Raw genomic sequence first — 15867 nt, 5'->3', positions numbered from 1 at the left:
TGGGCCCATCCCCTGCTCATCAGAAGTGGACTGCATGACTGCCGCCCTGATACGCTGCACAGTAGTCATGTGGTCCGTACCCTCTCCTGGTCTCGGTGGCGCGGCCTGACACCCCTCCGGAAAAGGCCTGAGGTGATCCCTGGCCCTACTCCCACTAGAGGAGGCTTCCCCCTGCTCACCCGCAACCAGGGGCAGAGGGCCAAACCGGAAGACTCCATCGGGGCCAATACCACCCTGCACATCCCATGGCTGTACCTCACTCAGGGGGGCATGGCCACCGTGCTCTCCTCGAGAGGGGGGGCTATACCGAAATGGCCCAGCAGACTCCTCGCCCAGGCCCTGCACCGCGAGTACGGCACAACTCCCCGGGCCCGAAGCTGGCTGGGCCTTTGGGCCAGCAACAGCTTGGCCCAAGGATGCAACCGCGGGCTGGGCCGGAAGGCCCACCACCCGCGGCTCCACAGCAGACCGCGCGGCCTGCTAGCCGCGCGTAACGTCGCGCGGGCCCAGCGAAACCTGGGCCCCCGCGACCACAGGACCGGGCGGTGCGTCCCCGGGTCTGGACGCGCCGATGGCGCGCGGCGCGACAGCGGCGCGCGGCGCGCCAACGACGTCAGCCGCGCCGAGCTCACGGCCCCCATCCTGGGCCGCCCCCACCGGCCCACGGCCCCGGCCCCGGCGCCCGGCCCTATGGGCCCGGGTGCGCTGGGCTGGCCCGTGCTGTTGGCCCCGGCCCACAACGGTGAGGGCCAGTTGGGCCCCCTGCCGAGGTTCCCCAGCTGGGCCAAGGCCCGCCAGCGGCCTCGGCCGCTTCTGGGTTTGGACTCGGGCCGCAACCGCCCGGCTGGACGCCGGATCGGCCCGACTCGGGCCTTCGCCGAGAGACAGACTCGGCCCCGGGTCCCCCGACTCGGACAGGAGATCGTCCGAGTCAGCTTGGAGGGGGCCGAAGGAGAGCGCCGGGAGCCCATCCCCCTCAACGGCGAGCGGAGACCGGCGGCGTGCCACCTTCGCTGGCTTTTGCCAGCCGTCGGTGTCCGCCGGGGACACTGGCGTGGTTGGGCGAGCCACCGGGGGCGGCGGCCGAGTCGAAGACGAACCGGGCCCCGAGTGCGGCTCGCTCGTCTTCCCCGGCCGCGGCGGCAGGGTCTCCCGATGGGGTCTCTGCCGTGACGCCATCATCCAGGGACCATAGATCGGTCCCTGCGCCTCCTCCCCACCGTCCGAAGACGGTTGAGCAGGCCCACCCCCCTGGTTCGCCTCCGCCGGGGACGAACCCGAAGCCCCAGTAGCGTAAGGGGTCGCCGGAAAGCGGCAAATCCCTGCCTGGTGACCCATTCGCCCGCACCGGGAGCACAGGGCCGAGACACTTTCGAAGACGAAAGGCTGCCATCGCACTTTCGTCTTTCCCTGGATCAGCACTCCAGGTAGCAAAGGCTTGGTAGTGTCGACCACCACCTTCACCCGGGCGAATCCCATCGCCTGGCGTTGCTCCGTGACGCTGTCCACGGCGACCGGCCGGCCCGCCCGAGCGGCAATATGGAATATGGTCGACGTAGACCAGTATTCCGGCGGCAGACGGGGCAAGCGGAGCCACACGGTGGCCGTCTGCACAGCCTCCTCCCCTGGTTCGAAGTCTGGAACCCATGGGGTCATGGCGAGCAGTTGCCCGGCCACCACCCACGGGCCGTCGCTCAACGCCCGGTTCCGGTCCTCCGTCGACCGGAACCTCAGGGCCAGGTAGCCGTCCGCAAGCGGGACGGCCACCACCTCCTTCAAATTTGAGCGGGCGGCGACATCTTTCGCCACCCACTCGGCTGGGACGCGGCGGCCGAAACTACGGGCCACCGCCGCCCGCCCTTCCCACTCGAGTCGGGCCGCCGCAATCGGTTCCTCCGGAGGAGTTAAGACCTCCGGGAAACAGCGGCTCAGCCGCTCCACCTCCGCAGCCGTGGGCCACTGAGTCACCCACGGCCCCGGCCTCGTCCAAGCGTTAGGGCCCTTACCTTTTCCTCTCGCCGGTCCTTCCGATGTCGTCCCCGCCGGTTGCTTCCCCTTCGGATCCATCGGGAGCCCTGCAAGGAAGAGGAGAGTGAGTAGTAGCAGCCCAGGGATCGCCGAGGTGTTCGTGTCGTTCGCCCCGCCGCCCGAAGACCTTGGGTGGCCGGCCTCCCGCGACACCAGAGAACCCCCGTCGCCTAGCACACCGCCGAGGGGTTCTCCGGTTTCTCCTCAGAGCCGAGCAGTCGAGCAGTCGTGTCGCTCGCCCCACCGCCCGAAGACCTGAGGTGGCTGGCCTCCCGCAACACCGGGGAGACCCCGTCGCCTAGCACACCGCCGGGAGGTGCTCCGGCGGGATACTAGCCGTTGTGAACGTCGGTAACCTGTCAACGACGGGATACTAGCCGTTGGCGCTTTCTCAGAGTTTCTCATGGCGGCCGATGTTCGCCCTCGAACGGCTGCTGAGGTCCCCGCCTCCGGGCCTCCCATCCCGGCAGAGGCAGAAGTAGCGCCCGATTTGGACTTCTTTCGGGATCGGGGAATAGCCCCGCCGGCCTCGGCTTCTCGCCTCTTCAACCGAGAAAAGAGGGATGTGTTGCTGGTCGGCATGTGAGGAATCTCTGAAACAAAGAAATTCTTCGAAGTGTCAAACCAACATCAGAAAAACGAGAGGAAGAAACGAATAAGGCGGAGACGAAACAATGTGACTACTCTTACCCTCGGGACGCGCCGAACTCAGGCCAACGCTCGCCAAGGCATCCTCTTTAAGGAGGTCGGTCAGGTTGAAACCCTTCCCGAGGCCCCGCAAAGCGTCGAGAACCCTCTGATCGCTCGCCGAGGGCTCGGGGAGCCTGTTAAGGGCCTTCAGCCGGGGGTGCCCCCACCTCGGGTCGAATCCCCATGGCACCTCAGACGCAAGAAAGAAAAATTTTCCCATCCACTCATGGATAGAGGAAGGGCACCCTGGAAAAATGACATACCGCCCCGAAAAGCGAAATATAGCCACTCTCCATCCGCCGGGTTTGTCTTTAGTAAGAAACACCGGCGGAAAATTCTCACCGAAGTCGGAATCCCGTGCGCAAGGCAAAGGGACAAAAATCCGATTATGGTCCTCCATGAGTTCGGAGCGAGCTGCGCTGGGACGAGTTGGTACTCCACCAGCAAGCTGTTCACAAACTCATGAAGGGGGAACCGCAAGCCGGCCCAGAGCGTCTCGAGATGAATCCCGATCCGACCTGGGGGCGGCCGCGTCACCCTGTCCTCCGGCCCCGTAGTTTCGAGACGAAATCCAGGCTGGAAAAAGAACCGGGAGCGGATTAGCTCCAGCTCCTCCCCCGACAAATTAGATCCAGCCTCATCCGGACCAAGACCCATTTTGGAAGAAAGAAAAAAAATGACCGAAAGACGAAGGAGACGGGAAAAGGGAGGAAAAAGGAGGACCCCCTAGCTAGCACAAGGAGAAAACCTACGGAAGGAGTCGCCGGAAATCGCTTCGGGCACCGCCGGGGAGGTTCTGTTGCGACTGAGAAAGAAGACGAGGATAAAAGCGGCGGAAAAGAGAAGACGACTAAACAAGACTTCTCTTAGGGCCAGATCGAGGGGTTTATATAAACCTTTCTAACGGCCCAGATCGACAAGGCTGGTTTCCACCCCCCGTCCAGATCACGCCACGTGTCGGCCTCGGAAGCCGAAGCATCGCATTCACTTTGGACTGACACCTCGAATACGGAACCTAGGCACCGTCCCATCGGATCTCGCGGCCTCATCATGGACTCGCTATGCCGGATCGCCTCGAAAGGCGAGCAAATGCCGCCCCCGCTCCCCTCATTAAAGGAGCCCCGGGACGCGCGGAGTGCCGACATAATCTTAGCCTCTTAAGTCTCCATTTAGCCGATACGAGGCTAAGTGCGTCCGACCTCGAGCAACCGGCCTAATTCTCGGTCCCGGACTACCGACCTGGCTTTAAACCCCGAACGGCTAATCCAGCACCCGACCTCAAGGCGTTCGACTCAATAAACGTTCTCTCTCCAGGTCACACCACGTGTCCGCCTCGAGGATCGAAACGGCGTACTTATTCAGGAAGGGCGCCTCGACCACGAAATCGAGGCGCCGCCCCACCAGGTCCTGAGACCCCATCATGAGCTCGCCATACGAGACGGCAGCGAAGGGCCAAGAGGCGCAACCCCCCGCCTCCCTTCCATTATAAACGCTTCGGGATGCGTGAGAGTGCCAGCATAATTCAACTCTCCTCGATCCCTGCCACCATAATAAAGACTACTACTTCCCACGTCCGAGCTCGCAAGCGGCTCGAACTCGGAAGTCGGAGGGTAGTGTTGGGGAAATGCAGGTTCCCCCGAGTACATGAGAACCCCCCCGGTACGGGATCGGATGACGGCCGCCCTCGGACGGCCGAGCTTGACGCCCGACTTCAGAACGCCCGACCTGGCGCCCCACCAGGCGTCTAGCTTCAGGGCTTTTGACCTCGGAGGTCCGACCCCGCCGTCCACCTACCGCGGTTGCACCCCTCCGAAGTCCGGTCAGGGGCCATACCCTGCCACCGCCTCCAGCATTTAATACGCATGATCTCTGCAAACCTACGACTCACTCAACAATTAATGCATATCTCCGACTCACTCAACAATTAATACACGTAGCTCCTATTACCTACGGATCTTCAGCCCTCCACGGCAAATCGGCTCGGCAGCGTCCGGTCAGCCGTGACAATTCTCTGATCTCGGCCTCGCCTCCGACATCAAGGCATTAATTCACCTGATTGCGCACCAACTCAAGCAACGTGCTAAGTCGTACGGCGACCTCGCCCCATCACATCACAGGTAATCCGACCCCCCTATAAAAATGGGACCCTTCCTTCCCAGAGGGGGTTGGACTCAGAGAAACTCAGCAAAAAATACATCTTCCTCCTCTCTCCTTTTTCAAAATTAAGCCCCCCCTCTGACTTAAGCATCGGAGGGCCGGCGCCGGAAACCCCGGCCACCGGCTTTTTGCAGGCCCCCCACGGAGGACGACGCTCGCCGACGGATCGCCGCCCGCCAGTGTTCGCCGGAGCTCCTCCTCCTCAGCCGACGGCCGCCCCCGGGTCCAATTTCCAGCAACAAGCATGATAACCAAGCATCTGAAATTAGAAATAGTTGAAACCACTTCATTGATCTAAAGCTTTATTTAACAATTAACTCAGTCAATGAAAGATCCCAACCTGAGAATTCATGGACCCATTCAGACTAGCCCAAAAAAAAAAATATTCCACAATTCCAGTCTTCTGACAACAAAATCTAGAACAATATTATTTGAAAATCTACAAGAGAGTATTCATTTCCCAATCAACAGGAGGTTGTCTAATGTTGATCGATTTCATTATTGCTTCTATTTCTGGGTGAAGTGAGTTCTAAGCTTTCACCTCCACCTCCTTCATTCTGGTGTCTGGAACCAAGAGTGCGAGGCCCTTCTTCTCCTCCTCGACCACCCGTCGAGCGTACAAAGGATTCGATGTCAAAATCCTCAATTCTCCGCCCCCGTTGATCTCCAAGACCTCCGGCAATCCATCCGAGCATCCTTTCGATAAGCCTACATCGATCCGGATCGCGCGGTCCTCGCACACTCCATTGATCCCCTGATCCTGAATCGTGTGCCCCATCACCACCCTCCTCGCCCCCGGGATCAATTCGAGCACTCCTTCAAGTTGCCGGCAGTCGCAGTTCAAACCCTCGGAGAATCGCCGGAGCCACACCACCGAGTCCCGACCTCTGACGAAAACCGGCGAGATTCTCCCCTTCAGTCCCATGATCCAATCCCTCACCTCCTCATTGATCTTCTCTAGACCGTATTGGATGTGATTCTGGAGGAGGCCGCCGTGGACGAAGACGGAGTCGCCGACGAGAAGGACGGTCTGGTTTCCGGCGAGGAAGCGCCTGGCGATGGGGCCGTCCGGACGGAGGGCGGCGAACCGGGCCCGGATTCCTTCCCAAAATTCCTTTCTGACTCCGGGGAATGATTTGGGGATCCCTTTGAAGGGGTCTGGAGGGGGTTCGACGCCGGGGCAGAGGCGTTTCATGGCGAGGCCAGCGCGGTACCAGACGGCCCAGCGGTGGAACTCGTCGAGGCCGGCGGGGGTTGCGTAGCGGAAGTCCCCGGAAATGTTCATGATCTCGTGGTTGCCGTGGATTGTGTGGAGGGCACCGCCAGCAGCGGCGGCCTGGAGCTTCAGGCTGTGGAGGAGGTAGACGAGGCGGAGCTCGTCGCCCCCGCGGTCGAGGACGTCGCCGACCTGGACGGCGACGGTTCCGCCTCCGGTCCAGCGGGTGGTGGCGGGGTCGGTGAGGCCGGCGAGGGAGAGGGCCTGGAGGGCCTTGGGGAGGTCGCCATGGAGGTCGCCGATGGAGACGAGGCGACCGGGGGCGGGGAGGCGGGTGGCCGGCGGCGCGCTAGGGTTAGGGTTAGGGTTAGGGTTAGGTTTAGAGAAGAAGAGGCCGCTGACGGAGAAGTCGACGAAAGCGTCGACGAAGGAGGAGAGGATGGGAGGGAGATCTCTGCAATTGAGGTCGGACGGCTCCATTTCGATCCTCCCTCTCTCTCCCATCCTCTATTTTCGCTGGACAGTGCGTTAAATAGACGGATAGGATCTAACGACGGTAACATCTCCGACAGTCTTGCTGTGGGTACAGCTGTAGGAATGTATGACTCTCTCTCTCGGCCGTCTGATCAGTGGAATTTCTCTCTTTCCTCAGTTGGCACGTATGACTTTTCCTTTTTGTTTACTGTTTTTTTTGAGGAAAACAAGATTGCGTGGTGTGGTTTTATTCCACAAAGAGGTTTGAAGTCATTGAGTTCATGTCTAATCATACACAAATCGTAGTTGACCCATTGACTATGAGAAGCCTATTACTCACCTCACCCAAACCTCGGATCCTCTCCCTTGAGATTTTAGCAAGAGAGACTCAGTCTATAGGTCTTGATTGTTGAAATTAGGACACTTTCGGTTTTGAAATAAGTTTTGGATGTTTGTATATTTAAAAAGTAAATATCGAAGAATTATAGTTTTGAGATTTCTCGCATTTGGTTGTGAGAATGGTTGGAATTGGAACCGGCTTTCTACCAGTTTTGTTGCTTAATTCTATCGGAGGAGTCTAATAAGGTAATCTTTAGCTCGTGATATTTTATAATAGTTAACTCTTGTCCGATATTTAATAATATTCGAAAAAAAATCATGTGATCCTATTCCTATATAATATTGGTTTTATATGTAAAATATTTTATACCAAAAACCAAATAACCTATTATTGTTAATTAAAATTGATACTTTGTTACATTTAATCAATGCTTGCATGTTATATTTGCTCATACAAATAAAATAATTAATTCACAAGAAGTACAATATTAGCATCATGGAAAAATTTGAATGTCGCTTTCTAAGTATATCGATTCATATTATGTGGAGGGACTTTTCTCACCTTGAGCCCTACAATCCTTTGATCGATATAAAATACTTACAGCTTGTGCTCTCCCCAATCTCATTCTTTCTTACAACAAACTTGATACAAAAGATTATACGTCCTCTCTTTTATCAACTATAAGAAAGGCTCCTATTTGAGCCTCTACATAATTGTACAGCGCTAGGACCTTTAGAACAAATGCCATAATTCAGTAAATTCACATACAATCCAATTTATCATGATCTCCATATGATATATGAGGGCTATGAGTGAGAAACTGATCCTTTGCTTTTCAAATCCGAGATACATTGTACCGGCTTTACTCATATTTGGTACTTATGAGAAGCCAGATTTATTGACGAGGTACCCGTTACCAAATTCTTTCGTCAACTTTTGCGGTTGTTATGACCGGTAAACTAAACAAATCAAAGTGTTATTGACGAGGTACCTCGCCTATCTCCATTGACCCGGTCAAAAGAAATTTCTATTTCTCTCTTCATTTAATTTATAAATTTTCCATTTTTTTAAAAAAATATGTTTTGAAATTGATATAAACATGACCTAAGCATGTGGTCCAAAAATCAATGGCTGCACATCATGAGATTTGGGATGTTAGATTGGGTTGTGCCAACTATGACCCGGTCGATTCAACCTGTATTTGCAACAATCCACGATCTCGCTAAAAAAAAAAAAAAAACTGAAATATGTTATTTGGATTTTTTGATTCTGCATAAGTATCGAAGATCTACCTATTGCATTGCAAAGGTGGAACTATATACACATCTGCATAGATTCTCATAGTATTATAAAAAAGTTGGTCCAGGACTTTTTTATGTTTGGCTAGTCTTAAATTACAAATTTTTGATTGATCTAGAATTATGCTGAGCTTAGACCAGTGATTTATGAGATTGATGATCCAAATTGACCTAATCGAATCTTATATAAGATGCACATATATATTTGATGTACATATCATACCAAGTAAAAGTACATTACCAAATATCATTTGCTTCTTCATTTAAAAAACTATTCTTTTTTTTATAAAAAAATATTCTTCGAATTGTACATAAGTTACTGATATAAATTTATAAATATGGTTATAGAGAAGAAATGAGTGTGGCTTTTTCTTGAATTTTGATTTGTTATTGATTTGGCCTGGTGTCTCGATTTTGATTTTTTTTATTTTTTAATTTTTGGATAAAAACAGTTACTCATTCATATAAGTCTAATATGAGTACAATCAGCTAAATCGTGTAAAAGTAATGACAACAAAGCAGATAGAGCGTCTGATGTAGACGTCTACAAAACATCTTCGGAGTGCTGGGCAGCAAAAGAGACGACTAGTCTGCGGCACCGTTCAGATTTTGATTTTTCTTAGGAGCTCGAGTGTATCCGGGTTGAGTACCAGCCAAGGTTGGGCTAGGTGTGCAGCGGTTTAAGGCCAACGGTCTGACGCCGGATAAGGTAGCTTTAAACTATTCCGGAGGAGTACCGTAACGGAATCCTCTTCTCCAAGCCAAGTATCGCAAAACCCCTGAACCCCTTCGCTCCCAAAAAAGCGGCTGATGGAAAGGGAACAGCAGCAAGAAGAGAGATAGAGAAGCGCAGAGAGATGGATCACGTAGCGGCAGTGGAAGAACGAATAGTATCCGATAGATTGAGAAGGAAGCTCGAGGAAGTGAACGTCGCGGCGCAGGATCAGCTCTCTCCGATCCAAGACCACGTCAACTTCACTTTCCAGGCACTTTTTCTTCTTCTTCTTTCATTCCTCCATCTATCTTATTCTCTTCTATACCTCTCATAAATTGATTGCTTCCTTCAATTTAGTTAAAACCTTCTGATTTTCTTTTTTTAAATGCCAATTCTTTGTTTTAAAGAAGTATTTCTATACTTTTGATTCTCTTTATAAAGCTTGCTGAGTTGCTTCTTCCATATTGATTTTTCTGTTATTTTCTTTTTATGAAAATTTTAGTGGTTTATGATTGTTCATGAATTCATTTATTTATTTAATTATTTTGTATTGTATGACAAATTGTTAAATTGAATGGGAATTGCAGCAAGCGTACTTCAAATGTGCGTATGAGTGCTTCGACAGGAGGCGGGGGCAGGAGGAGATCAACAGCTGCGTGGAGCGTTGCAGTGTTCCGGTTGTCAATGCCAATAATATTGTTCAAAATGAGATGGCCAAATTTCAGGTATTCTTGGATTTCTTCTTCCTTTGCTTCAATGAACCAAATTTGTTTCTTTGGTTCCTCGTGATTTTTCTTTGACTGGCATACTTGCTGTTGTTTTCTGTGAAGATAAATGTGGAGGAATTCTTGTTTCATGATATTAGTGGTTTGGTTTGAGTTGATTATGGGGGATGGAATGATTAAGTGTTTAGGGCTTCATCATTGCGATATATCATATGTTTGGTTCAAAAAGAGGCAAAAAAAAACAGAAATTAAAATTATAGTTGTTAATTCGGGGCACCGGGACCCTCTAGAACATGAGTAAGAAAATATGTCAGCAATGATGATGGTTCATTATATCTTTCAATCGCTTAGTTACTAGAAGCAGGCATGGATGTGGGAGAATGGGCATGGGGAAGTGGCTCACATTAAAAGAAGAAGAAGATTTTGAGGAGATTCCAAAGTGGATGAACACTTTAAGTGGAAGATTCTTGCTAGAAAGGTCAATCTAAAATTTAAGTCATTGGAAAAATGAAGAATGGAATCTTTGGTATAAATAGATAATGGATAGTGAAAGGATTGCACGTAACTGGAAATGTTCTTGAAATTGAGAGTATACACATGAACTTGTAAGCACCAGAGATGGATGTATGAAATGAGCATAAAGGAATAAGTGCAGGGACTTGAAGTCAATTATTTAGTGTTTTGAGACTGCAAATCCCATAATGGGAGCAAAACACACATGTAGAGATGTCTATCAACGAAGATGGGGCAAGTATAGAAACTTAGGTGCTAAGACTATTTTGAAAGTTTCTTGACTGACGCCTTTGACATACAATCAATCTGGACTTTTGGTACTGGATGGTCCAAAGATAATTGAACTTGTAATCCTACATTTGGAGCGAAGGGATGTACACCTTCGGTACGCCAAAAAAACTCCGTACTATACCATACCGTACCGACACTATGCTAGTATGGCACTGGTACGGGTCCGGTACCGGTACGGCAAACCTTGTAAGAAAGTAAGGAAATCGGGACTTAACTCAACTAAGCCTTCATATCGAACCTTGTAAGGAAATTTGCGAAAGTTGATAAAAATATTTCTTTGCAAAAGATGTGCTTTTTTTCCAATTTGAATGTGCTATTCTTTTAGGACTTTTTACTTGAATTATGCAAGCCCAAACATGCATGCATGAGATCAATGTTGGATCCATGCACTATTGCTCTCATTTCTAATTTTAGAAATTATTCCTTATTCTTATTTTACTTCATTTTCATGTAAAAGATACAACGTTTTAGAAATGGGAGATGTAAAGGGGGTTTTAATAAAACCACATAACAAAGCTTGCATTATCTTGTGGTTACCTGCTTTAGTATCAAGCATGTTAAATCTAATAAAGTAATTGATAGTGAAACCAAAGTAAATGTACCACCATTATGTTAAATACTATTTATATATAGTTTCATTTGATTTTCTTAAGAATTTGGATTTTTTTAATTTTATCACATTCAAATATTACCATAGCTATAATATGGTAATGTAGTAGTACTGGCTAGTATGGCTCCTCATATCGGTCTAACCTTTTGGCGTTTAGCTGTATATAATAAATGACTATCACAAATTTGTATGAAACATATCAAGTTTGTATAAACACATCTCTTACCTTCTTTACTTCCTCACATTCCTTCCTTACCTCCCCCGCTACTTCTATTTCTTTTCCCAATGCAGAAAGTGAAAACCATCTTCTTCTTGATGTTACTGATTAGAAATTCTCATCTCATCTAGCATTTAAAAAGTTATAAAATCGTTTCACTCCAAGCCAAATCCAAATTTCCAAAATGGTGCATTTGAAGCCTCAAAAACCGAATGGAGTGTATGCACATAGAGATGGACAAGTTTATTTCTCCACCCTCTTTTGATTTTCTTTTCCTCGCATTGTACATGTGATCATAAGATGATATATGGGACATGATTCCATAATTTTAGGACTCAATTATATTTTTTAATCATAAACAACATTCTAAAATGCTACAGGTGGCAGGTGGGTGGCCCAAAAGACATCCTAGCACTGAGGTGTTTGGCAGGTGCCTAGAGGTCAAAGGGAACCCACATTGATAAATCTAAAGTCTGGTGGTAGTGAGAAACATAGCATATCAAATTAGTTTAGTGAGTCTACAAAAAGTACCAAGCTAGCAGCATTGAATGCTGATGTATGAATCAATCTCATCCTCCAATATATTTCAGTTCATTAAGTTTCATCATTCTGAAAAATGAGAAAACAACGAACATGCACCCAAATGGGAATGGTTTAAAAAAAAAAAAGAGTATAGTTGTACAAAATAGGAGAAGATTTAGCTTCATAAATAATATGAGTTCTGGTTTAATGCTTAGACAGTGGTTCAGACATGCATCAAGAGACTAAGAAATTTTGCAACTTTTAACTTGTAGTACGTACTGTGGAGACTGGAGAGTATTGAGGTTGTATTTTAACAAGATCGTTAATTCTTATGATAGTTTTTCACTTGTGACGGTGGTATCATTGATCTATCCATGCAAATCTCATTTTCAGCTTATGGACTATGAAAATCGTATTTGCTTTGTCTAATGCTCTAGGGACCATCTGCCAGTTATGTTATAGTTGTAGGATGCTTTGTTATAACTTACATCTTCATTAGTTTTCTTTTCATTATATTTCTTTGATATTCGTATGCTATGAATCTGCAACTATGTAAACACTGCAACATCCAGCTCCCAGCCTCACATTATTGCAACTTTATTTTTTTTTTTCCCTTCAGGAACGAATGAACCGGTCTCTGATGGTATGCCAAGACAAGTTTGAAGCAGCAAAACTCCAGCAGATTAAAACAAGTGTCATGAATGACTTGGAGTCCTGTGTCAATCAGGCTATTGACGAGAATATAAAAACCCTTCCTCACATTGTTGACCGTATCAAGGCCTCTGTCTCTATCAGTTGAAAGTTTGACTGAATTTGCTTCAATAATTCAGAGCATCATTATTCAAGATGTGGTCATAAAAAATTTTAGGCTATAGACTATGTAATATTGAGATATCTTTGGTAGAATTTTCAGCAGCAGGCTGGATGGGAAGTCCAGGACTGTCCTTCCCAATCAAGTGGCTTGAGAAGAAGTATCGATTCATTCACTCATAATTCATAGCTGTACTTCTAAAATCTATACTTATCAGCCACCTTTGTATCCAGACAAAAAGTAGTTTCAATTGGGTCTGTGCCATAGACTTTGTAGGTGGCTTCTCACAGGTGATTTTTCTTGAAAAATAAAGCTATTTAAATTTAAAACTAGTGTGGATCTTCTATTAGTGATGTGTTTCCACTGTGACCACAATAGTTACATTTGATTGCGTGGATATGATATTCTTCTCCGTCAATTTTCAGATTATACGTAAGAAATGGTTGCAATATTTCTTCTAATCTTAAGAAGGAAACCTTTAGCAGAACAAGGAATTGCCCTTAATGGACATAAGAGGGCACAGGTTTATGTGCTTGTTTTTTGACTAGTTCCTTGGCAATTGAGTCTTTTTTTATGGGATTCCTGATAATTGAATTCCAGAAAACAATGCATTGCAAGTTTTAGTGCTGAGTTGGTGGTATGTAATTTAGATACTAGTCGGTTTTCAATCTTCCATTAAACCTATGGTAATCAAACTACTGATGTTGATGATTTGCAAGCATGTGAACATGTTTTGGCTTCAGAGACAACCATGGAACAGGACATGTTCTGTTATGATGGATTTTGCATTGGAAGATCATAAAGAATTCATCAGGCTTTTTTATTGCTTTTTCATCGCACGAATAGATCTTAACATAGCATGCAACTGGGCATGCTCTGTCAGGATGGATGACATTGGAAGATCATAAGGAATTCATCAGGCTTTTAGATTGCTTTATGATCGCATGTATAGTTTACCGGGTCCTCAACAGGAATATATTATGGCCGCATTCTTGTCAGCTTCGATTGGCAAATGCCTGGATTGAACCAATTCTGTGTGTCAGTTGGGCACATTCAGGGATGCGCATGCACATGAACACAAAAAAGTGTTGAATATAGAGGAGTTTAGAAGTTTCATACTTGGAGAGGCATGGACTACATAAATGACAGCACCAGTCGCATCCTATGACTGTTTTCTTCAGTAGTACTTCAGCAGTAGCGCTTAAGTTGGTCTACAGGGGTCATTCTCTAAGATGCAGATGATTAAGACAGAGGTGTTGGTTGCGAAAAGGTGTTGGTTGCGAAATATCTTCAGAAAATAGGAGGTTGGGCCACCATTGGGGCCACTACAAGCAAGATTTACCCTTCGCTGAACCATACCAAGCATCTAGGTTGATAAATTGGAGCTCAGAATGTTTATTTTCCCTTCCCTGAAACCATTTTGTGAAATGACATCAAGAAGGCAGATATGGGCATACTCCATAAAAGCCTATCACTGACTTCTTTGTTTACGTCGTCGACGGCTTACTGTTCCTGCATGGAGCTTCTTGTAGATGCTGCAAATTCCAGTGCAGCAAGAATGTTCTCACAGAGACGCCCAGCAAGGGGGCAAAAACAGTTTATTTCTGATAATGACCAACAGATATTATTTTTTAAGGAAAACAACACATGTATCACAACTCCAAAACTTAAGCCATCAGTTATAGCGACTCTTGCACACTATTTAGAACACAGCTCTGCATTATTAAGTGCTACGCATCCTGTTCCTTCTCTAAGAACATTCCAGCAGCAATAGAAACTGTCACTGGACCACCACCTTTCCAGCAGGCTTTTGCAACACCAACAACGTAAGATAAGAAAAGTTTTTTCTGACTGGAAGGGAAGTTGTCGCAGTCTCAAGACCCAGGTGGTGAGGCAGCCGTTTCAGCCTCATCCTTGTTCTTCATTTCTTCAAACTTGTCGATTGCAACCTGCAGCTCATCTGTGTTTCCAACTGCTCTCATGGTGTAGTAGTACACCCCCAAGACGAAGCCAGACAACCCACCTGCGACAATCAGGTTCTTGGTCTTGGGCGCAAGGCTGCTGAATCCCTTGATTGATGGCATCTTACAGCAAGAGCAATCCAAGTCTGGACCAAGGAAAATGAAAGCAATCAGTCATCAGCCTAATAGACAATAATTATGTATAGTCATTAAATACACTGGCTTAGTTTTCAGCACCATCTGAGTAAAAGGAATAAGATTTGAGAGCTTCTTAGGCCCGTTTGCAGGGCCAACCATTTTATGTGCGCGTCCTCTCATGCAAGTGGAAGTTGCGAAGAGGCAATGCAGAAGAAATTGAAAACAGAAGGGATCCTGAGAATTGATCACTTGCACAATCCCCGATTATTGGAAATGGAAAAACAGCTTTTTAATGGATTTTGATAACCAAATTCAGGATTAAGGAAGCAACAACTTTTGTTCAATTCCTCCCATTTATCTCTTTCCTTTCTCTCTCTACTCAGCAACTCCCACCCGCACAGAGGTTTCTCATAAATATTTACAGTCCGGATTCAAACTTAAATAGCATAAAATCAGCATCAACAAGATTTTTTTGTGGATATGACAAGTGCAGAATGATGATCTACAGGTCTAGAACACTGGCAAAAGCAACCCAGTGGATCGAGATATCACTAGAGACATTTAATCAAAAAAAAATCACTTCATCCAGTCTTACAAGGACCTTGGAATTGTTTCTTTTCTTGTGTGTGTTGCCGCAGGGGGGTGGGGTGGGGGGATCAAGTCAACAAAGAAATCTTTCAAAAAAAAACATAAAAAGGGTATTTTCCTTGATGTTGCAGAATGAAGAAATCCTGTTAAGAATGACACATCTGCCTTTCCAGCCATTGAAATTGATCCAGTTATACAGAGAATACTTACTAAAGTCATTAAATTGACAAGAATTAAATATCTGTGCAATTCTTATTTAGCATCTTGGTTTTTCTTCCAGCATCAATGGGTTAGTCTTTATGTTCTCTTTAACAAGTAAGTGCTGGATAATATATCAATTATAAGGTAATAATGGAAGCCAAAAAATACAACTATTTATTCCCTAAAGCAAGGAGGAAACTGAGGAACACCCAGGTAAAAAAAAAAAATACTGATATCAATAGTTTCCTTTACTTTGCCCACTCTGATAAAGGGGCCATCTAGCTTATTGGCACCACTATCAAAAATCATAAAAGTGATGATACCACCCAAACTAGCATTCCTTAACTAATTACTTGCACAAATCATCTCAAC

The 15867-nt window shown here is 47.1% G+C and overlaps 3 protein-coding genes across 3 annotated transcripts; 1 reads left to right on the top strand and 2 right to left on the bottom strand.

Annotated features, from left to right (window-relative positions):
* Positions 1–5135: 5135 nt before the first annotated feature.
* On the bottom strand, positions 5136–6965 carry LOC103715003 (shewanella-like protein phosphatase 2). Its single transcript, XM_008802506.4, has one exon. The coding sequence runs from the start codon at positions 6593–6595 to the stop codon at positions 5405–5407; it is 1191 nt and encodes a 396-aa protein (XP_008800728.2). The 5' UTR covers positions 6596–6965; the 3' UTR covers positions 5136–5404.
* Positions 6966–8963: 1998 nt separating this feature from the next.
* LOC103714993 (protein FAM136A) lies at positions 8964–12956 on the top strand. Its single transcript, XM_008802495.4, has 3 exons — positions 8964–9189; positions 9506–9643; positions 12416–12956. Exons 1-3 carry the CDS (start codon positions 9061–9063, stop codon positions 12593–12595), a joined length of 447 nt encoding a protein of 148 aa, XP_008800717.2. The 5' UTR covers positions 8964–9060; the 3' UTR covers positions 12596–12956.
* Positions 12957–14168: 1212 nt separating this feature from the next.
* Positions 14169–14714, bottom strand: LOC103715013. Its single transcript, XM_039133660.1, has one exon. The coding sequence runs from the start codon at positions 14689–14691 to the stop codon at positions 14482–14484; it is 210 nt and encodes a 69-aa protein (XP_038989588.1). The 5' UTR covers positions 14692–14714; the 3' UTR covers positions 14169–14481.
* Between the last annotated feature and the right edge of the window lie 1153 nt (positions 14715–15867).

The sequence above is a fragment of the Phoenix dactylifera genome, chromosome 14 (assembly GCF_009389715.1).
Source record: "Phoenix dactylifera cultivar Barhee BC4 chromosome 14, palm_55x_up_171113_PBpolish2nd_filt_p, whole genome shotgun sequence".
In the NCBI taxonomy this organism is placed as follows: Eukaryota; Viridiplantae; Streptophyta; class Magnoliopsida; order Arecales; family Arecaceae; genus Phoenix; species Phoenix dactylifera.
This window is presented reverse-complemented; position numbering and strand designations above follow the sequence as displayed.